The 22,736-nt window shown below is 58.6% G+C and overlaps 3 protein-coding genes across 4 annotated transcripts; 2 read left to right on the forward strand and 1 right to left on the reverse strand.

Moving 5' to 3' along the window:
- Nucleotides 1-2,408: 2,408 nt before the first annotated feature.
- Nucleotides 2,409-7,653, forward strand: LOC119114260 (uncharacterized). The gene is made up of 8 exons (XM_037238463.1): nucleotides 2,409-2,703; nucleotides 3,070-3,196; nucleotides 3,720-3,864; nucleotides 4,673-4,801; nucleotides 5,812-5,929; nucleotides 6,246-6,364; nucleotides 6,841-6,952; nucleotides 7,381-7,653. The coding sequence occupies exons 1-8, from the start codon at nucleotides 2,458-2,460 to the stop codon at nucleotides 7,564-7,566; spliced, it is 1,182 nt and encodes a 393-aa protein (XP_037094358.1). The 5' UTR covers nucleotides 2,409-2,457; the 3' UTR covers nucleotides 7,567-7,653.
- Nucleotides 7,654-10,630: 2,977 nt separating this feature from the next.
- On the reverse strand, nucleotides 10,631-12,506 carry LOC119114389 (phosphopantothenate--cysteine ligase; the record flags this gene model as incomplete). Its single annotated transcript, XM_037238582.1, has 3 exons — nucleotides 12,460-12,506; nucleotides 11,255-11,795; nucleotides 10,631-10,861 (listed from the first exon to the last, which is right to left on the reverse strand). Coding segments are annotated over exons 2-3 (741 nt in total), but the record flags the coding sequence as incomplete, so codon positions are not given.
- A 301-nt stretch (nucleotides 12,507-12,807) lies between these two features.
- Nucleotides 12,808-20,581, forward strand: LOC119114396 (putative Golgi apparatus membrane protein-like protein CG5021). Of its 2 annotated transcripts, none has more exons than XM_037238588.1 (7): nucleotides 12,808-13,162; nucleotides 13,920-13,987; nucleotides 14,614-14,768; nucleotides 16,693-16,772; nucleotides 17,663-17,788; nucleotides 18,250-18,390; nucleotides 19,897-20,581. In XM_037238588.1, exons 1-7 carry the CDS (start codon nucleotides 13,151-13,153, stop codon nucleotides 19,960-19,962), a joined length of 648 nt encoding a protein of 215 aa, XP_037094483.1. In that variant the 5' UTR covers nucleotides 12,808-13,150; the 3' UTR covers nucleotides 19,963-20,581. The 2 variants fall into 2 exon arrangements, with proteins under 2 accessions (XP_037094483.1, XP_037094484.1); XM_037238589.1 differs by having other exon boundaries at nucleotides 17,675-17,788.
- The last annotated feature ends 2,155 nt before the right edge of the window (nucleotides 20,582-22,736 follow it).

A 22,736-nucleotide genomic window follows, 5' to 3' on the forward strand; every position in this document is an offset into this window, starting at 1 on the left:
ACGCGTGCGTATCCGCGTGCGTGGATGTGAGCGTGTGCTTGCGTTTTGCAAACGTGTGCGCATTTTACCTTGTGTGGGGATCCGTTTGGCTGTGTGTGAGCTCACCTGCCGGACATCTGTGTATGTGCTGGTATATGTGTGTGTTCCCAACCGCGGCGGGCCTGCCTATGGCCGAAGTGCTGACCACGTGTCTGTATCTGATTGTGCAGAAGCGAACCTCTGCGAAAGCGAAAAAAGTAGGAGCGAAAGGAGTTGCACCTCTGTTGGTGCAAGTGCTAAGGCTGTGTGTGTTTATTATTCTGGGTGCTGAGCTGTGAGAGTTAGCGCTGAGCTGGGCCTGTACATGTGGGGGCGGTTGCTGAGCTGTGTCCGTATCTGTTGGCGGAGGTGCTGAGCTGTGTCTTTGGGAGCTGGCGCTGAGCTGTGTCTGTATGTGTGGGCCCTGGTGCTGAGCTGTGTCTGTATCTGTGGGCCCTGGTGCTGAGCTGTGTCTGTATCTGAGGGAGCTGGCGCCGAGCTGTGTCTGTATCTGTGTGCCCTGGCGCTGAGCTGTGTCTGTATTTGCGGGAGCTAGCGCTGAGCTGTGTCTGTATCTGTGGGAGCTGGCGCTGAGCTCTGTCTGTATCTGTGGGCCCTTGTGCTAGGCTGTGTCTGTGTCTGTGGGAGCAGGTGCTGAGCTGTGTCTGTATGTGTGGGCCCTGGTGCTGTGCTGTGTCTGTATCTGGGAGCTTATGCTGAACTGTGTCTGTGGGAGCGGGCGCTGAGCAGTGTCTGCATCTGCGGGAGCTGGTGCTGAGCTATGCCCGTATATGTGGGAGCTGGCGCTGAGCTGTGTCTGTATCTGTGGGAGCTGGCGCTGAGCTGTGTCTGCATCTGGGGGCTGGCGCTGAGCTGTGTCTCTGTCTGTGGGAACGGGCGCTGAGCTGTGTCTGTATCTGCTGGCGCAGGTGCTGAGCAGCCGGACCATGCTTTGTCTGCACACGCTGCTGGAGCGGGTCACCCGGGCCAACATCTATATACTGCAGAAACGGTAACCGGACGACACTGCGTGGCTTTGCCCTGCGCTTTGCCAAGGTGGCAGCGTGCGGTCTCTGCCAATATTGAACTGTTTCGTGGGACCTCGAGCTGTTCTCAGTAAAAGACCGAAGTTTTACGACGTACGGCGAATTTTTGATGGGATGGACTTCCGGGATCAGCCTTCATGCTGAGCAGTGCTTTTTGTGTGAGCCCTGACCCCAATGTCCAATCATGAAGATCCAGGTCAGCGACAGAACTTTGCGGCGAAAATTTAACCCGTCGTAATGCTCGGCACCGTTCACCTGCCCTCTGACGTCACTGGGTTTTTAGCGCGGCCGCTGCCATCAGCCGCAGGTCATCCCAGTCAGGGGTAAATAGCAAGTGTCTGACACTCGAACACACCCCACCACGGGCGGGGACATCAGAGGACATGGCGCGCTCCAATCAGCGGTGCCACCGGGAAGGGTCGTGTGCAACGTCGAAGCGGCCTTTGGTCGTATCAGTCCATAATCCTGGAAAAGGACATGCCGTGTTTAGAGCGTCAGTCTGGACCGCTTCTTTTGTGCAGGGATGTCACGCATGTGGAGCATCTGCGTCGTCCGAGGTGCTCGATGCTCCAAGTGTAAAGATACAGTGCCGCACCCTGCAGCACCCTAGCGATACAGTGGAGCCCGTCTGTGTCCGTGCGCCGCTCGGTGGCCGCAGTGTCCGACGACCGTGGCCGACAGGGAGTACCTCTCGGGCGTGGGCGAGGCGGGCGGCGCGCGCCTGCTCTCCCACAACGCCGAGCGCCTGCTGGAGCAGCTGCCGGCGCTGGTGGCGCGGCTGGAGGACGCCGCCCGCCTGGTCGACCAGCAGATCAACTGGCGCGAGTTCAAGTTCTACTTCATCGCCACCGCCTCCCGCGTGGTGAGCGCCGGCGACGGCGGCGAGGAGGGGGGGGGGGGGGGGAGGCGGTGTTGGGTGAACGGGAGTGACGGTGGGTGCGCCGTGTGGAGCTGGTGACGTCATTGGGGCGGGAGACGCATTGGAGAGGGGAGTGGGCGAGGATAGGTGCTGGCGATCAGCTTCTCCGGACTTGGTTGGCTCAGCCAGCGTGGTGTAGCGTCTGGGTAATTCTCCATTAGTACAAATGGGTCCAGCGTGGACGACTGCAGCTATCAGCACCACAGAATTACGTAAAGTTCAGTCTCGAAGAGGACGCTTCATTACGGAAAAAGTATCATGTGGTTACTGCATTTGGCTGCCTCAGGCGCTCACAATTCCACGACACGACACAGCGCTGACACTGACAGCATTGTCGCACGACAGTAAGACGGAACGTGTCCCGTGCCTTAGCACGGAAGTGTCGTGTCGGCGTCAGCAGACGTCTGCCCCGCGGCGGACACTGAGGCCGCGTGGGTGGGCCGCTCTGACGCACCTCCCTGACAGCACCACATCATGGAGCTGCTGCGGTCGCAAGCCGAGGTGCTGCGGCCGCTGGCGGAGCAGCTGCAGCTGCTGGTCGGCGAGGACGAGCTGACGCGCACGCTGGTCCGCCTCGGCCTGGCCGAGGCCTCGCCCACCGGCGAGCGGACCAATCACACGCCGCTCGCCGAGCAGGCGGCCAATCACACGCCGCTGGCCGAGCGGGCGACCAATCAGACACCGCTGTGCGAGGCCGGTCCACAAGACGACACCCCGCGGGTGAGTCGCTGATTGGCAGCTGCTGAGCAGGTGTTTTTGAGTTATGTTTTTGATGATGTATTTCACAAGCCAGGCAGGCTAGCTGGTAACAGCCGTAGCTTGAGCTATTTAGGGTAAGTGCACGACCTGTTGAATTCATGTTTTCTAATTAACTTTGCACTTTGTAGAATAGTGTTACTCTGTATGGCGAATATAGTACGCGGCATTGTAAACTGAGAAGAGGTGCGACAAATGACCGCTTTCATTATGTGCCCTTTCCGGATGTGTCATTGTTGTCATGATAAGGTGTACCATGCCGTGGTATGTACGTCAACACCATCCAACCCGCTCCGAACGCTCACTAACGTTTCGCGAACACACCGACAGCTGTCGCTGATATCGGCCGTGACGCGGCCTCCCCTCAGCCGTGACAGTGAACTCGCCCGCCGCTGCCACCGCCTGTTCGAGTCGGGCGAAAACACCGATCTGAAGTTTCCCGTCCTCGGAGACTCAGGTACGGCTGGCATGGTCCTGTTGCCGTCCATATTTTATCCGAACACCCCGGCTTGCTGAGGCTCTGGGCTGCCAATGATCGCCATTCGCACAGACCAAACCTAAAGACGTAATCTACGCCGTTTTCTTCATTCAGCACGTGACCCTCCTCGCCATGTCCCTCCGCGCTGGGAGCGTGCTGCGTTCGTGAGGCGTGAGTCGACCTCCGTGGCTGTGAGTCTGGCCCGAGCACTGACGCAAACCTCGATGCACAGTCCTGCGGGGTAAGACTCGGTGGCGGCCGAGACCACGAGTCGCCGCAATACTACCAGATACCTGGCTTCCGCTCTCCGTGATCCCTTAGATTTGAAATTACCAGGCATGCAAATTATTGCTAAAAACAATGTAGCCTGATCAAATGAGAGGTGCTCCGGTGTCATTCGTATGAGCCTTGCTTCTGAGAAGATTTGCTGTGGAGATGATACTGTTTTCTTGTTTGTGTATTGCCCACTGTGGTCTTTGTAATATCTCACGTCTGTTTTCAGTGCTGCCGTCCCTGCTGGGCACGCCCAGTCCCGCCATCTCTGAGAAGCAGCCGACAGTTCTGCTTGCGCACGCGCCGGTGGTGGCAGCACGGTCGGAGTGGCTGCGGCGCGCGCTAGCCTCCGGCATGCGAGAGAGCATAGACAAGTGAGCGGCCGGCGGCGGCGCCACGCGGCACCGGTGTGCGCTGATGTGCCGCGGATGAGGTGTGCTGCCCTGTGACGGGATGGCGCTGCTGGTCTCTGAGTGGGAGGGGAGCTATGGGACGGGCCGCCTCCCCGCACCCCAGGTCTTGGCGCTGGCCGCTCTAGACGGCGCGCTCCCTGACAGTCGGTGCATTCCGAAAACCTTGCGACCAGTGGCACTGTGTGAGTACTAACCCCATCAGTGGCATATTTTGTTTTGCTAGCAGAAATGTAGCGTGGGTGAACGCTTTGGCTCAGCACATTTCACAAACATGTCAGTAGCGTTACCAGAGCTGCGTTTTCCAACTCAGCGTGAGACGATTCGGCGTCCCTCAATCGCTGATCGGAACTTTCCTTTCCTTGTTGCTCACCGCCTAGACGTTTGAAAATCAACCAACTGAATGGCGCGGTGTGCTTCGTGTCCCGTTTTTGCACTTCTGATACTACTGAATACTCGGTCTTTGCATGCTGAAATGCGGGCTGTGTTTCTAGTTCATGTAGCTGTAAATAGGTTCAAAATATTCACAACCTGTGATATACTCAATAACCGGTCAAACGCCTGCCCCCCGCCGGTGACGTTCGCGCGCGCCATCAATATCCGAACAAACGCCTGCCCCGCCGGTGACGTTCGCGCCCACCATCAATATCCGAACAAATGTCTGCCCCGCCGGTGACGTTCGCGCGCGCCATCAATAACCGGCCAAACGCCTGCCCCCCCCCCCCCCCCCCCCCCGCCGGTTACCTTCGCGTACGGCGCTCCCGTGCTGCAGGCAGATCTCTATCTGCGACGCGTCGCCGGCCATCTTCCGCTCGATGCTGGAGTTTCTCTACTGCGGTCACGTGACGCCGGAGAACTGGCCACCGGAGCAGCTGATGGAGCTGATGGTGCTGGCCGACCGGTCAGTGGCCCCGCCGCGCGCGCCCTCCACTCTCAGTCGGAGTCGGTTGTCAGTTCTCAGTCGCTGTGCCCGCTGTCGGGGTTTGTTCTCAGGTCTCGATCTCTGTGCTCTCAGTTGGAGTCTGTTGTCAGTTCTCAGTCGCTGTGCCCGCTGTCGGAGTTTGTTCTCAGGTCTCGATCTCTGTGCTCTCAGGTGGAGACTGTACTCAGTTGTTATTCTCAGTTGGAGTGTGTTCCCAGTCTCGTCTCAGTCTTCAGTCTCTGTGTTCTCTGTCGTAGTTTGTTCTCAATCTCCAGTCGTTGTGCTCTCAATCGGCGCATGTTCTCAGTCCGTGTCCTCAGTATGTTCCCAGTCTCTGGTCTAAGTCTCTGCCCTCTCAGTTGAAGTCTTATCTCAGTCTCAGTTATCGGTCTCTGCTTTCAGAGCCTGTTCTCGACCCCAGATCTCAGTCTCGGCGGTCGCAGTCGGAATCTCGCGTCAGTCTCAGTCCTCAGTCCCTGTGCTCTTGGTTGGAGTCTGCTCTCAGTGTGTGCTCTCTGTCGGAGTCTGCTCCCAGTCTCGGCTCATTAGAGTTGCTCTCAAGCAGAGTCTCGTCACAGTGTCAGATTTCAGTCTATTTGCTCTCAGACGGAGCCTGTTCTCATCCTCCGCTCTCAGTCTCTGCGCTCTCAGTTGGAGTCTTGGCGAAGACCGGCCGTTAGCGACTGAACGTATTGTCGCCTTCTGATTGGCGGACGCTGCTGGTGCGCCGTTTTAGATTGGCCGATGTCGCTTCGTTGCCGTGCGTGTTGTTCGCCATCATGTTGCCCTTGTCACCGACTGACTGATGCGAGTGCTGCTCTGTGCTGCATTGGTCGGAACCGCTGTGGTCATTACGTTGGTCGGTTTCCGTCGCCGTGATTATTCTGCTCATTGGCCGACGCCGTCATGGCCGTGACTGATTGGTCGCAACCACTGTGGGAACCATGCTGATTGGCCGGCGTCGCTGTAACGCAACGGCCCATTGGCAGGTACGAGCTGGACGACCTGAAGCACTCGTGCGAGGCCCTGCTGGAGACGCACATCGACGAGGACTCGGTCTTCTGTCTGCTCAGCATCGCCGAGCAGTACAACGCACGCAAGCTGAAGGTAGCGTCGATCAACAGCTCAATAGCCATCAATAGCCATCAATAGCTCAAAACGCCCCTGCGAATGCGTCTGCACGATAGGATCCGTTTGCCGGGGCGCACGGCGCCGCGTGGTCCTTGGTTACCTTTTGTCGCTGTGCCCTGGGCGCGCCGCTTCCCGTCGCGTCACGCATTGTCCGTGTAGCTGCCGATCGCCACACTCAGGCTGGAGCACCGCCGCGTCATGGTGCTCAGAGCAGGTCACGCGGTGTCATTGTGCCGCCCCCGGGCGTGTCCAGCCGCCGGCCGAGCCCGACCTGCGGTCGCTCGTGCGGCAGAGCTCTGCGCTGGAGTTCGTCGCCACCAACCCGGAGGTGGTGCAGACGGAGCTGTTCCTGGAGCTGAGCCCCAGCCTGCAGGCCGAGGTGGAGGAGACGGCCGTATGGGCGCCGCCCAGGTCGGTCCGCCGGACGGGACGGGACGGGGCGGGGCGGGGCGGGGCGGGGCGGGGCGGGGCGGGGCGGGGCGGGGCGGGGCGGGACGGGGCGGGGCGGGACGGCAGGCGGCAGGTGCCGCTCCGCGGTCGGCAGTCGGTACGGTCCCGCGCCATGTCTGGGCATCATTGGAGACGTGGTGTTGGTGACGTGTGGTGAGGTGCCGGCCGATCTCAGGTCCTTAAATAACCGAACAAACTTAGGTCCAGTGGGCCGCTGGCCTGACTGGCGACCGTGTGACCCTGACCTGATCGGTGACCCCGGCCCCACGCCCAATCCATGCACGATGCGTGGTGTGTGACGCGACCGCGACCCGATGTTTGACCGTCTGACCCGGCCGTCCTGTTGCAAGTCTGTTGGCCGTGCGCCTCAGCTGACCTGACCCCGGACCTTACCCCGCGTGTGACGTGTGCCGCTGACCCGAGCGTGTGGCCGACAGGGCGCACCTGGAGTGTGACGCCTCCCACAAGCGGCCCCGCCCGGCGCCGGCGTCGCCGGGCGACTCTGCCGAGGAGCTGGTCAACCTCACGCGCGGCATCCACCTGCGAGAGGTGAGGCGGCACGAGCGGCGCGGCCGGGCCTGCTGCACCGCAACAGCGGGAGGTCAACACTCACCACTGTCGCGGGCGGTCGATACTGGGACGGTGTGGGCGGCGTCACATTATGTCATTATTTGCAGTAGGCTTGCAAGGCGCTCAGCCCAGTGCTTTGACGGTGGAAATGACACATGTTTGCATTTAGTTCATGTCCAGGTCATATGTGAAAACCACACACCAGCAGCGACAGATAGTGATCATCTGGTGGCAGCTAGTGATTGGCTTCATCAGCAGGACCGTCTTACACTCCTGGGCTCAGACATGGTCCCAGGGGACACGCACGGTCCCGGCCACTGCCCACACTCCTTCCCACCGTCGCCGCCGCCGCCTCGTTGCGCCGGCCGTCGTCGGCCGCTGACGCTAGCTCCCATCGCCGCCGCCAGACGTCGCGCTCGTCGTCGAGCTCGCAGGAGGAGTCCGGCCCGCCGGCCGGCGGCCGCCTCGAGGCGTGCCTGCAGCGGCTGCGCAGCATCGTCGGCGAGGACGTGGCGCGCGCCGAGCTGATCCGCGTCGTGCTCGCCGCCGACTACGACGTCAACCGGGCGCTCAACTTCTTCTTCTCGGCCTGAGCGGCGCCCGCGGCGAGGGCGCGCGTCGCCCTCTGCTCCGGGCTGGAGCGGCGTGGGAGTGTGCGGGAGCGGGACGCGACGTGGTGATGGCCGCCGACGGCAGCGGCGGGTGGCCGGGTCGGCCGGTCCGGTCGGCGGGCCGCACCGGCGGTGGACGGTGGCCTGGCGCGCTCGCCGCCCGCCGCGTCAGCTCGGCGGTGACGTCACTGAGCCCGCCAGCCGCCGGTAGGGGACGCAGCGCGCCCCTGAGGCCGGCCGGGCGCCGTGGGTGCTGGGCGCCCGGAGCGTCTCGCCGCCGGCCGCCAGTGTCAGGCCCGGTGTCGGTTTGGACAGTCAGTGTCGGTCGGTGTCACCAGCTGGACGCCGGGGTTTGCTGAGCCGCTGGTACGGTTTCGTTTTTGTTTCTGATGGTGGTTGAACTGTGAATGGAGGGGTTTGGCGGAGGCATTCCCGTTTTACCGTCTGGACGTGGATGTTATCGGGCAGTATTTTAGACCATCGTATGTTGTCTGACTTACATTCGGAACTCATGGATGTGCTGCATGAAGACGAAATTATGTATCAAAACGTCTGTTAACGTTTTTAGGCGTTGTGTACTAGTCGCAGTGAGTTGGTGGCTCCCTAACCTAGTCTCGGACAGCGGTCGGTTGCGCGCAGTGCTGTAACGCGTCGGGAATGTTCGCAGTAGCCGCCTGGGCTGGGCTATTGCTGCTGCCAGCGCGTCACGCAGGTGGCAGTGCTGAATCACAAGGTCCAGGAGGTCGCCATGGGTGTCAGCTTAAGAGACCCGCGAGCTGCATGGGCCGCCCTGCTCCCAGTGCCGTGCCAGGGCCACGCAGAGCCCGCGCCACGCGGGATCCCGTGGCTCGTCACCTCCCAGCCGTCGTCTCGCGACGTAACCCGTAGGGTCAGTTCAGATCGCGCACATTCCAGCCCAGCCCGCTGCCCTCTTCTCTCCACGGAGACGGCATCCGCAGAGACCGCGTGGTGGTGAGAGGTGAACGGCCTATTGCCCGGTGCCCTCCGCACCGGCTCTACCCCCGCCACGCCTGGCCCGCGGTCTGGCCAGCACTCTCGCTCGACCGCGTGACTGTGCTGCGCGCCTGGCCCGTCTCTCGAAGCTGTGATCTTTGATTGTGCGATTTGTGATAGCATTTGTACTTATTGACATTCGCCGCCGTCTGATATTGTTTTCTCTCGCTGGCGTGAGTCACCTAGATGTTCGGTCGCTTATTTATGTGCGGTGTGTACGTTAGTTTAACATATCCCATTTTCGTGTGATCGTGTGACAGATTGTGCACGGTGTTTTTTGGTCACGAGCGGAGTCGCTCTCCGTGTTGTGAGAATCATATTTAGTCACATATTTTTTTTAGCTGACGCCTTCCACAATCGGCCGAAGCTATCCGTGTGCGATACGCCGCTTACGTGCCGGTACTATTCCCATTCCAGTCTTTCTTTGCGCCGGCCTCGATGCTGTGGCTACCTTACGATTAGTTCGCCCTTTGAACTTCTGTGCGGGTCGTAGTTAAACGGAGGACGTCGGAGGGGAGGGGAAGAGGTATGAGGGCTTGACTGATTTCGTGGCGTCCCCTCCCGTCACCCGCCCCGTAAAGGTTCCGCGTGGGTGCGGCTTAGGCCGCGACACGACTAGAACCTCTCGGTGTGACTCGGGGCGCGAGAGGACTCGCCCCGTGCGATGACTCGGGCGTGGGAAACGACTCGAACCCGTCCCACGACCGGGGTCAGTCTCGCTCCCACGCGCGACGCGACGATGTTCCCATACGCCCCAGGCCTTCGTCAGTCACCCTGCCGTCTAATTGCTGTACCCGTGAACCTCCACCTCCCGGGGCCCCCGCGGCCCCCGCGCCGTTGGAGAGTCTACCCGGTGTGCTCTCCCTGAGCGGGTGCGGCGATCGTGTGCCCTCCTCAGGCAGGCGTGGCACGTGTGTGTCCCCGCGGCCAGGTGTGGTGCTCGTGTGCCCCCTCGGGTAGGTGCGGCGCTCGTGTGCCCCCCGGGCAGGTGCGGCGCTCGTGTGCCCCCTCCCGGGCAGGTGCGGCGCTCGTGTGCCCTCTCCCGGGCCCCCGTCTGATGTGCGGCGTCGAGCGTCATGGCAATACACGGCCTCCGGTCCGATGGCTGTTTGGCTGCGCGTGGACACGCGTTCGTGGATAAAAACACGACAGACACGTTCATCGGTGGGATATTTCCCGCATGATGGATTGACATCTGGCCTTGACATGACACTGGTCAGCGGTGACGCTGTTCTGGAATCAATCGCCTATCCACGCGACCGTAGCTCCACCCGTGACCCGAGCTACGGCCGTCGGAAACCCCTCTCACCCTGTCTGGTGAAAGGGCGGAGGTAGTATTATCCAATGATCTGCACGGCATACCACCGAGTAGTTAATTAGAGGCACGTGCAGCAAGCTTTGCTTAACAGGTACTCTAAACCTGACGCCAACCACGCAAATCATTCGGAAGAAACCGCTTCAAAAACGTCGCGGACTTCGGCCGCTGAATCAGCACAAACATCCGCCCGCAGAACAATGGCGGCAGTACATGATCACGGACGCCGGCCAACCGACGCACACAGCGGCGGCCAGAGTCATCTCGGTATTCTTCCAACGGAGGCCAGTCAAGCATATGTCGGCAAGTGAGGCCAGTATACATCCTACGCACAAGGCTATCACCCTTTAGACATATGGCTTAATCTTATATATGAAACAACAAACGATTTCTGTGATTAAACGCAATGTATGCGAGGTTCTCCATCCGCTCTCGTCAAATCATGGTGGTGTGTCTTACATTCTCTTGATACGATGAAACCGTCATCCTTTACTTGACACAGACACTGTATGAGCTCATCAAAAGACTAGTTCCAGGGGCCGCGACACGCTAACAGGGCTGCCGCTCCTCAGCCTTCACCCCAGTCTGAGCCCCGTCCACGAACTCCTGATGCCGCCGCACCAAGTCCGCCACGATCGCCTCCTCCAGCTCCGCGTCGCCGCGGCGCTCCACCGCGTCCGCGGCCGCCGGCGTCACCATGGTAACGCGCTGGCGTCGCGTCTGCAGCAGGTTGGCCACCACCAGCTGGTGGCCGTAGCGGGCGAGGGCGGCGCGCGCGCGCGCCACCAGCACGCGCTCGTCCGTCTCCAGCTTGAAGGTGGCGACGAAGGCGGCCGGACACCAGTCGGCAGTGAGCCGGGCGAGCGCCTTCGGCACGGGCTGCAGGTGCAGCGTCAGCGGCTGGTCCCCGCCGGAGACCTTGTGCTCGACACGTTCCTCCGCCGGCACCTGGAGCGCACCGGTGCGGCGTGAGCGCTGCGCGGAGTTGGGAGTTGTGAATTTAAATGCCACATGTGGTAACATTCGCGGGCGGTTGAGCAATGTTGTGGAGCTTGAACTGGTCTTTTCTGGCGCAAACCCGACATTAATTTCGAGAAATCCTAAACCCCGAAAATTTCGAGGGGTTAGGCTATTTCGCGATAGCATTTCGGGCCGAAATGGTATTACGAGATGTGTCATGCACATACCAGGCTTCATATGAACACAGTGCACATGATAAAATACACGATGCACTGCAACATATTCAGTTCTTGTCAGCTGTGCCGGATTCAACACTTCAATACCACATTTCCGTCAACACTCTCCACGTCAGCATAAACGGAACGCGAAGTGGCACTGTACCTGAAAGTCGGAGACGGCAGCAGCGAGCAGCAGGAGTAGACGCCGTCCGAGCGGCGCCAGCGCGCCGGCCGCGGCCTCCAGCAGCGCCAGGTACTCGTCCACACTGGTGAAGAGCAGCGTCATTAGACGGGCGCCGTCGCGTCGCGCCGCCTCGGCCGGCGCCGCCAGCCGCCGCGCCGCCGCCTCGCCCAGCGTCCAGCGACCGTCAGAGCCCTCCTCCAGGCCGGCCAGCAGCTCGGCCGGCCGCACGTGGCGCGCGTGCGGCGCCAGCGAGCCGCGCCGGCGCAGCAGCAGCACGGCGTAGCCGCGCGCCAGCAGCTGCTCGACGCACGCGGCGCCGCGCTGGCCCGTGCTGAAGTTGTCCAAGAAGCGGACTGTGCGCTGCTCAATGGGCGCTGTGGTGCCGCCTGAGGTCACCAGCGCCACCAGTAGCTGGTCCCGCGAGGCCAGCGTCAGGAACTCGGTGAGACGCTGGGCAATGTTGCCGTTTTCTGCTTCCAGGTCTTCCATTGGTGGGTGTGTGAATGTGAACTGGAATTTTCTGTGGAAGGAGTGAAACACATTAAAACAAAACATTGAAAAGATAATGTGTCAAGCTGGTTTTCCAATGATGTGACACAAAAATTGATGAAGCTGAAAAGTTCTCATAAGCTAAAATACTATGCCAGCATGATTTGCCATCACACATTTGTCATGAAAGCCAGAACCATGACATAAGCGGATGAAACTGTTTCAAAACATGAAGCATTGCCAGATGCATATCCAAAACTCTCATATGACCATAAAAATCTCAAAAAGACATTGAAACCCACAAAATAAAAGGATTCAGTTGTTTTGTGGACCTATCAGTTGTTCCTGACACCATGGATACACAACATTTGCTGGCCTCTATGTATTTCAGCCAACTCCTCTCCCTGATGTGGGAAGAAATATAATGCACAGAGACCCAGTGGGCCTAGCACAAATTATTTGAAGGAATTCACGATGAATTCTGAAGACACATTGCCAGCGGTTTGTAGGAAACTATCCGACCAATCCCTCACAACCGTATACGTTCAAAATGTGTTCTGAGCTTGCTTCATCCCAACGTGAATGTTATCAACAATCAAACATCATTCGGATTACGTGCGATATCCTTATTATTGGACGGGTGCCTTAACTAGCCATTTTGGAACTTCCTACTCTGCTACTCCCGCTGCCCATACCACTCGGACAACTCTGTGGACACCTCCTGGCAGCCCCGAACGTCCTGCGAAACATAACATGACAATGTATCCGTATCCTACGCAGAGCAGACAATTGTCTCTGAAAAGTGAAATGTTTGGAAATGACGTAACACTAAAATGATATATAGCATTTTGGAATGTCATCAGTTTTCATAGAACAACATGCATAAGAATTGCTATGAAAATATTTCTTTATATCAAAAATGTTCTTCAAATGGATGTTATCAGGCATTTTATTGACACCAGTTGTTTGTGAAATCACCATGGGACACACCAATGAAATGCTGCACTCATGTAGACGTCAACAGAATTTACCAACACAATCCTCAATGACTACGATTGACGGCGTGGAATCCTGTTTGGGATAAAGTGCATAGGGAGTGCCCCTGGATGGGATGTTTAACGAACTAATGGGGGATAAGGTAGTGTCAGGACATATAAAACCACAAGACGACTAAGCTCCCTAGACGTTGATCCATTTTTTGTATAGTTGGCTTCTGTTGATGGCGAAAGGTGGACGCGAATAGTTTTGGGGCATAAGAACAGGTGCCGATCTCTTATTTTGTGTCGACGAAGTATCGCGACTTATACCAGCGAGAGACGAATTGTTCGATTTTACCAGCTGTTCGGGATCTGTGAAACACAGCCCTGCACTTCATAGCTGTTAGCCATGGCATCAAATGTGAGTAAACTATGGTGGTATGTGACGTGCACATTGTTGTATGAATGCCTTGTGAATTCAGAGATTGGCTAAATGTATGTGTCTTTGCATGTTGGTGATGGTTAACTTCATATGTGAGGCATATGCTAAGTGCATTTGATGCTATCCCATTTCACATTTTTGCCCTGAATTTGCAGGTCAGGTGCATGCATTATGCATATTCCCCTGAATTCAAGCATAAAATAACAGGGACACTGTGTTTAATCAAGGAAAGGTCAAGTCGTAATGGATGCAGTTTGCAGTCCCGATCAATGAAAAACTCAGTGGGAGATCAGTTATGTGTTCCACAAAATTTGCAGCCATTTTGGTGGAACAATCTGTGAAGATTTTCCAAGTTTGGGCCACAAGGGTAGCATGCTTTTTATGTGCCTTTGTGTGCAGCAGCATATGGATTTCAAGGCCTGACATGTGAATACATCTGCAGAAAATTATTAGTGCAGTAAAATTATTATTTTTGTAAAGATACTGCAGCACTAAGGTGCAGTGGTGTGTAAAATATGCAATATTTTGATGGCATTATTGTCTGTAACATACTTTTGTTAGCCATGGCAATATGTAGATGAACATTTTTGAACAGAGTTGGTGGCATATTTAGCACTGATGTCAAAAAGGAATACAACTAGTTATAGGCCAGATGATTCAAAACTAGGTGAATTATTTAAGGATGACTCAGGATATGTACTGAGATGAGTGTTGGGCACACATGTTTATGTTGCAGGCACCCCTTCTGGATGATGATGACACCCCTGCATTTGGAGAAGAGAATGAAGACCATGGGAAATTAAAGTAAGCTAATATCATGAATGTCAACCATTCAGCTGTTATTGTTAGCAAAGGTAAAAGGACAGGAGTTGAGCCCATTCAGAATGTATCTCTCCATTCAATGTCCATTGGCAGGAGTTGCCAAACAGCATCCAAAGAGAGCACTATCAATTTTGTTTGCTAGAATTGACACCCAACTCAAAATGGAACGTTGTGGCATTCACCACCTCCATGTGATTGGGTCTGGTCATGGTCCATTTATCAGCTATGTTTTGACTCCCCATTTCCCAGCAGACTGTACATTCACTCTTGCCATGATCAATTCATATGGCCTCTTGCTCAGGTCACAGACCAGGCAAGAGGCCATATGGCAAGAGGCAAGAGGCAAGGTCAGGCACTTCCCAGTATCATTTCATTATCAGTATCAGTATCATCAGTATCAGTATCATTTCATTCATGTTACTTGCAGTCAACCTGGCATGGCCACCATGTGCCATGCACCTGACCTCTGCCAGGGCCAGCATGCACCCATGTGTGCCACATCATGCCCCATCTAAGTGTGCTGTGTGCATGCTATATCATGCCCCATCTTTTTGTGCTGTGTGTGCCTTATCACGCACCATCTAACCATGCTGTGATTGGTGTGGCAGGCACCCCTTCGTCACGCTGTTTCACCTGCTGTTCCGGTTCGGAGCTATCATCGTGTACATCCTGGCTAACTGGTTGGGCCAAGGCTTCATCAGCTGCTTCATCATCATCATCTTGCTGCTGTCAGCAGACTTCTGGACAGTTAAAAACATCACAGGTACAAGCAGGAGCCAGCGGTCGTGTCGTGCGCTCCCCTTTCTGGACTTGTTTTGTATTCAAATTATGTTGAAATAACTTCAAGTCAGTTTCAAAACCAGTCTCTTGAAGCCATACCCCTGATGTATGGTTGTTAGGCATCATTTCTGGCATGTATGACCAGCTCAGTATTCACTTTCCTCCTGCGTTTCATTGTATCCCGTCGCTCTACCAAATGCGCATGATGTGAGCGCTGTATGGCATGTGCCTGGATCCCAACAGGATCCAGCATTCCATACCATTGTGTTTTAACAGGAACATGGCATCTTTTTGTGGGCTCCAGGCACGTGCCTGAATGTATGACGCGTATCGCGGCCCGCGTAAGCGCGAGGGCGCCTCCGCTGTCACCACCCTCCGCTGTCACCACCCTCCGCTGTGACCGCCCTCCGCTGTGACCACCCTCCGCTGTGACCACCCTCCGCTGTGACCACCCTCCGCTGTCACCACCCTCCGCTGTGACCGCCCTCCGCTGTGACCACCCTCCGCTGTGACCACCCTCCGCTGTGACCACCCTCCGCTGTGACCGCCCTCCGCTGTCACCACCCTCCGCTGTCACCACCCTCCGCTGTGACCGCCCTCCGCTGTGACCGCCCCTCCGCTGTGACCGCCCTCCGCTGTGACCACCCTCCGCTATCACCACCCTCCGCTGTGACCACCCTCCGCTGTGACCACCCTCTGCTGTCACCACCCTCCGCTGTGACCACCCTCCGCTGTGACCCTCCTCCGCTGTGCTCTGCTGTGATCACCCTCCGCTGTGACCACCCTCCGCTGTGACCACCTTCCGCTGTGACCACCCTCCGCTGTGACCGCCCTCCGCTGTGACCACCTTCCGCTGTGACCACCCTCCGCTGTGACCACCCTCCGCTGTGACCACCCTCCGCTGTGACCACCCTCCGCTGTGACCGCCCTCCGCTGTGACCGCCCTCCGCTGTGACCACCCTCCGCTGTGACCACCCTCCGCTGTCACCACCCTCCGCTGTGACCACCCTCCGCTGTGACCACCCTCCGCTGTGACCCTCCTCCGCTGTGACCACCCTCCGCTGTCACCACCCTCCGCTGTGACCACCCTCCGCTGTGACCACCCTCCGCTGTGACCACCCTCCGCTGTGACCACCCTCCGCTGTCACCACCCTCCGCTGTGACCGCCCTCCGCTGTCACCACCCTCCGCTGTCACCGCCCTCCGCTGTCACCACCCTCCGCTGTCACCACCCTCCGCTGTCACCACCCTCCGCTGTCACCGCCCTCCGCTGTCACCACCCTCCGCTGTCACCGCCCTCCGCTGTGACCGCCCTCCGCTGTCACCACCCTCCGCTGTGACCACCCTCCGCTGTCACCACCCTCCGCTGTGACCACCCTCCGCTGTCACCACCCTCCGCTGTGACCACCCTCCGCTGTCACCACCCTCCGCTGTGACCGCCCTCCGCTGTGACCGCCCTCCGCTGTGACCCTCCTCCGCTGTGACCCTCCTCCGCTGTGCTCCGCTGTGAGCACCCTCCGCTGTGACCACCCTCCGCTGTGACCACCTTCCGCTGTGACCACCCTCCGCTGTGACCACCCTCCGCTGTGACCCTCCTCCTCTGTGACCCTCCTCCGCTGTGACCACCCTCCGCTGTGACCACCTTCCGCTGTGACCGCCCTCCGCTGTGACCCTCCTCCGCTGTGACCCTCCTCCTCTGTGACCCTCCTCCGCTGTGCTCCGCTGTGAGCACCCTCCGCTGTGACCACCCTCCGCTGTGACCACCTTCCGCTGTGACCACCCTCCGCTGTGACCACCCTCCGCTGTGACCACCCTCCGCTGTGACCGCCCTCCGCTGTGAGCCGACACACTGTGCGTGACGTCGCCATGCCGAATTCGCCGCCGCCTGACGGCCCGCTGACCCGCCAGGTCGGCTGATGGTCGGTCTGCGCTGGTGGAACTACGTCGACGACGACGGCACCAGTCACTGGGTCTACGAGTCGCGGAAGGTGCGTCACGACCCTCGCTCCCGGCGTCCGGGCCGGCCGGCAGCCGGGGGGCGGGGGAGGGGGGGGGGGCAGAGTGGGACGGCCGGAGTCCGGCTCGGGGCCTGGTCCAGTGTTGCCTTGCCGTCGAGTCGCCGCGGCAGCCGCACGCTGAATTGTCTCCCGCCGGTCTGGAGACGGCACAGACGGCGCACGTGCCGCCACGCGACGCTCCCACACCCGTCCGCTAACCTCCGGCCGGCGTTACTGCGAGCCGGTGCCGTGACGGGCCTCGCCGCGTCCTGTCGCCCGTTGGTCGGCCCTGTTGGCGCGCGCCGCTCCGTTTCGCGCCGCGTGCCGCCGCGTATGTGCGACGGGGCGGCGCGCCGGGGCGGCACGCCAATACGGCCGGCGACCGGCTGACCCGGTCGCCGGCCGTATTGTGTTGGTACAGGCCCTCACGATGCCGCGGTGGCAGGTTTTCTCGGTTCTGTCGTGGTGCTGCCTTGACCCAGTGCGGTCGTTGGGTCTGGTCTGCTCTGCCGGCGTGTTGCCACGGTGCCTTGCGTTTGCACGTCGCTGCGGTCCCCGAGTGCCTTTGTGTCATGGACCGGTGTCGCCTTGTGCTGGCCTGTGCTCCTGTGTTTTCCTGTTGTTTAGTTGTTGTGATGTGCTGGCGTGCTGGTGCTGCTGCTCCTGTCGCTCCGTTCCCCTGTGGTCCTGTCATGAGTCTCCTCGTCCCCCATGCGGCCATGTGCTATGTGCTCTTCTGACGCGTGTCCGCCTGTGTCCCCGTGCTCTCCCGTTCCCCACTCCTGCCCTCCCCCTCCCCGTGCCCCCTCCCTGTGCCCCCCCCCCCCCCCCTGTCGTGTTGCGGTGCGGCGGCTTGCCACTGACCGCGGCGTTAACGGCAGGGCCTCCAACAGAGCCGGGTGCACGCGGCCGAGGCCCGCATCTTCTGGGCGGCGCTCTACGCCTCGCCTGTGCTCTGGGTCATCCTCCTGATCTTCGCGTTCTTCAGCTTCACCTACGCCTGGATGGTGAGAGCTGGCGCTGCATCGGCGGCCGGCGCTGGGAGCGCGGGCTGGGCGGGGGCGCGAGCACGCGCTGCCGCCCGGCCGCGCTGGGGGTAGCGGGTGGTGGGGCTGGTAGGTAGGGATGTAGGCTGGAAGTAGGGTTAGTCGGTGAAATTGTATTTCATTGTGTCATAAAATATCGTAGTACATGTTTTTGTGTTGAGCACGTGACCTCCAAATGCGGTTTTGAACGCCTTTCTGATCTCAGTTTTGGGTTGTGAATTGAAAGCCGGCGCGAGAACGCTGTAGCTTGCTTGTCAGATCAGAGATCCACTGGATGGCGTTTTTGGTACAAAGCGTCACGAATCGAGCGTCACTATCAGGCGTGGCACAGCGAAGGCACGTCGATCACGTTGTGCTAGTTGCCACCAGGCGGCGGGCGCCGTGTTGCCAGACGATGCCAGATGACGCGCCCGTGCCGCCAGGTGCTGCCGGCAATCGGGATAGTCCTGAACGGTGCCAACGTGTACGGCTACCTGCGGTGTCGCTACGGCTCCAGCCAGGGCATCCAGACGTCGCTGGGCGCCGCCACTACCAGCTTCATGCGGGACCAGGTCATGAAAAACGTGAGTGCTGTCTGGTCGGGGCGGCGCGAGGCGGCTGGCCACGGCCAGTGAGTGCTGTCTGGTCGGGGCGGCGCGAGGCGGCTGGCCACGGCCAGTGAGTGCTGTCTGGTCGGGACGGCGCGAGGCGGCTGGCCACGGCCAGTGAGTGCTGTCTGGTCGGGGCGGCGCGAGGCGGCTGGCCACGGACAGTGAGTGCTGTCTGGTCGGGGCGGCGCGGGGCGGCTGGCCACGGACAGTGAGTGCTGTCTGGTCGGGGCGGCGCGGGGCGGCTGGCCATGGGCAGTGAGTGCTGTCTGGTCGGGGCGGCGCGAGGCGGCTGGCCACGGCCAGTGAGTGCTGTCTGGTCGGGGCGGCGCGAGGGGCTGGCCACGGCCAGTGAGTGCTGTCTGGTCGGGGCGGCGCGAGGGGCTAGCCACGGGCAGTGAGTGCTGTCTGGTCGGGGCGGCGCGAGGGGCTGGCCACGGCCAGTGAGTGCTGTCTGGTCGGGGCGGCGCGAGGCGGTTGACCACGGGCAACTGTGCGCTGCGAGTGAGGTGACTGAGAATGAACGTAAGCGGCTGGTTTTTGCCCTTGGGGCGGCAAATTATGCGTATCATTTTGCGACTATGACGGTTTTAGATGACATCAGATTGTCGGAAACGGGCCTTTTTCGCAACCGATATTGACGTGAAGCTGTGGGATATCCTCTAGTCAATAAATGCCCTCTCCCCGCCCACCTCCCCGTCCATTCCATTTTGACCACGATTTTATTTCTCGCTTTAAGCACCGGCTCAAACTAATCAGCGCTCGGCATTGCGGCGTACCCGCCATTCCCGAGCGGGCTATTTTCCCGCCATTCGCCGCGGTGCCTATTGGCGCGCAATTGTGGTCCCGCTTTTTATATCACATGTGGGGATAATTTGTGGTCGATGGGCTTTCATCGTGCTACTTGTGCGCTCTTGCTGTCGTTGTCATGCCGGCTGTATCAAAGTCTGGTGGTTAGTTGTTATACCATTAACGCTTAGGCAGTAAGGAGTGGCGCAGCGAGGCTACCGGAAATGCGGCGATTTCACGGAAAGTCTCCGATTAGCCGGTGCACTTAAGCTTTTACTGTGCAGATATCTCCCTCACTTCCTAGCGCTTGAAGCATCTGCACCAAAGCAACAGCGCCGAGCGAAGCTTGGCTTTGGTCTGGGTCGCGAGCCGGCTGTGTACCCTATTCCGGCCTGCAGTTGGCCTCGACTTTGATGGTCTGACTCGGCTGCCGGATTTGATAGATGGTGTTTGTCTGCGGTCAACACGGCCGATATCTCGGAACTCCGGCTGTATTGAACGCACCCCAGTGCGGCGCTCATCCGGCTTCAGTGTTCGTTCAGCCGTTTGGCATGCTGTGCGGAGGGCGCGAGCTGCCAGTTAGCTCCTGTGGCGCTGCTCGGCCCGGCCGCTTCAGGGCGTCATGCTGTGACAGCCCCGTCACTGGCCTGACCTGACCTGATCTGACCTGATGACGCGGCCCCTCCGTTTCAGATTTCGAGCATGATGTTCCGGCAGCCGGCCGCTAGCGGCACCTCCCAACCGCAGCAGACGGTCTGAGCGACGCGTGCGACGCTGTGATTGGCCCGAGGCGGGTCGGACGGTTTTGATTGGTCCAGGGTGACGTCAGCCGACTTTGTGATTGGCCCAATCGGTTTCGTATGGTTCTGATTGGTCAATGGACGTCGGCCGGCTCTGTGATTGGTCCGAGGTGACGCAACGTTGCCGCCTTGCGTTGGCAACCGCGTCCTTGCGCCCGCGACGTCAAGCGGTCCTGATCGGCGAACAGAGGCACTGTCCACCGTGGACACGGGGGCTTTTGGGCGCGAGCACGGGCTATCCGGCGCGAACGTGAGCTGGCCGCTGTGTGGCTACTGTCGGGCGCCAACAGATGCCACCCTGCTGAACGCCGGTTGTCCGGGGCCGGCCTCGTTTTGCGGGCGTCCACTGCTTGCATCGCAGGCGGGAGCGTCAGCTGACTCCCTGCGCCGGCCGTGTTCAGCTATTTATCCGCGTTGTTGTTTGTTCGGGCATTGCTGGGCGGGTCAGGTGGCGGCTGTGTGGCGAGTGTGGCGGCCCGGTCCGGTCCGGTCCGCCGGCGGACCGCGCTCCCTCCGTGTAAACGACGCAATATAGACTCGTTTGCGGTGGGCTGTGTGGTGACGAAGGCGGACGACGGGCCGGGATAAGGGATCTTCTTCTTTTTCCCCTTTCTTTGAGCACTGTGATTCTGCCACCCTTCAGAATTCATGGTAGAATTTTGGTTCGACAAATAGCGGCAGTCTTTACGGCAGCGGCAAAAGCAGGTGGCTGATGAAGCCCAACTCCCTTCTGCCTGCGCCTGTCTTTTCGAGTTCTTCTTTTTCCCCTTTCTTTGAGCACTGTGATTCTGCCACCCTTCAGAATTCATGGTAGAATTTTGGTTCGACAAATCCTTTATTTCAAATGACTCCATCGTTACTTGGTCAACAGCCGTCATTGCGGAAGAGTTTTTCTGGGACCATGCGCCCAGAGGTGCGGTGCAGCCTGCACAGTGCAGTGCAGTCAGGCCGACGCGCGTCCATTATGCGTTTGCTGAAATACACGTGCTTGTTCCAGACTCCGATACGTGGCTTACGGCCGCATCGCCAGTCTGCGACACGTACGATTATCGCAGACCGATGCTAACTTGGATTTTAACGCATCTTCGATACGGGGTGGCACAGATTATTCGGGAGAGAGTGCCGTGGCCCGCGGCCTCGTCTCTAGGCGTGGGTTGGAGGCTGATAAGTGGATTAGCGTTTTCCGTGACGCTCGAGAGTCGCCGTGATGTTACGCTGCCGGTGGCCGCCGCGACTGCACGCGCCATGCAATAATAAACAACACCCGAATTGAATGGACCTCGTTTGACGTCATCACATTAACTGCATGTTTACAAATGACTTTCGGGGCTACTGCTACGTACAATATATATATATATATATATATATATATATATATATATATATATATATATATATATGCACATGTATGCATGTATATATCTGTATTTATATACGCCTTCCGCAATAACGATAAATACGCATACACACATACACACACAGATATATATATATATATATATATATATATATATATATATATATATATATGCACGTACACTTACAACACTCCAGACATGAAATCGGCGTGGTGGTTCCAACGCTCTTCTAGGGTGCCGAAATCAGGACACGACACAAACTGGTGGCGGGGACCGTGCCGTACTGCATCACACCCTTGATGATGTTAAGTGTGTTCTTATGTTGAGGCTGCGGAGCGCGTTCGCGCGAGCACATCTCTTTGAAGAGACCCAGCTGACAACGGGGCTCACGTATGATGCTTATCGCGTGAATTCCGCTCGTTCGAGCCATTTGTCACCGGCATAAAGACCGCCAAATGTCAAAGTGAGCTGCGGCACAATGTGTCCAGTTCGATGCGTTCCCCGAGGCTATAATAAATGTTTTTCGACCGCAGTTCCCGGTACCGTGGCCACCTTCCTCTCCCATTTTTGACGACATAACTCCACAAATTTGTCTTTAGGTTCAGAACTCGTCCGCAATCTTTTTCTTACTTACGGTGCTTGAGGGATCATGTCAGCCTGGGCCCAGAGAGCCAGGTTGCTGCCTGCATTTGGCGGCTGCATACTCATGTCTAGCGTCTCATGTGTTGCCTCGGTGCTGCTGCCCGTTGTGTTGTTCACCTACCCACCCTGCGTCATGCTTACAGAGATGCAGTTTCGTAAAATAAGTCCGGGGGGGGGGGGGAGCAGGACAGAACGGCTCAGCCTGCTCCCAAACTATGCCAAAGACGGGTTTTCACCGGCTTTGACTCACTTCGTTCTCAAAGCTAAAAAGGTCAAGGAGGTGCTGGAGGTGCACCATCCCGCCTCTGGTCAGAAGCCTACCCCCGTGCTGCTCGGTCATCCCGGGGACACCGCCTCCCTGCTCTAATCTCACGTCGACATGTGATGCACATCGACCGCAGCCATCGACCGCGACTCGGCCGACCCGACGGTTAGCGTCGCGCACAGGTCCATTCATCTCCAGCGCCGCGCGAGCTGCTCTCGAGCAGTGAGTAGCTCGGCAAAGTCCCACGGTACGCCCGTCCCCGCGCGCCGGTGCGCCGCACGCACGCGACCAGCCAATCAGCTGCAGAGGGTCCCACCCACGCGCCAATCAGGGCGTGGGCGGCATGGGCCGATCATTAATGACATACAGGACGGATCGGGCAGGCACCAGGCTTGAGGACCTCAGCTTCCGCCTGGGGGGTAAGCAAGAAGCAGGAGTGAGGTCGGCTTGATGAGGATTGGGAGTTAG

The sequence above is a fragment of the Pollicipes pollicipes genome, unplaced genomic scaffold (assembly GCF_011947565.3).
Source record: "Pollicipes pollicipes isolate AB1234 unplaced genomic scaffold, Ppol_2.1 Scaffold_7262;HRSCAF=8765_pilon_pilon_pilon, whole genome shotgun sequence".
In the NCBI taxonomy this organism is placed as follows: Eukaryota; Metazoa; Arthropoda; class Thecostraca; order Pollicipedomorpha; family Pollicipedidae; genus Pollicipes; species Pollicipes pollicipes.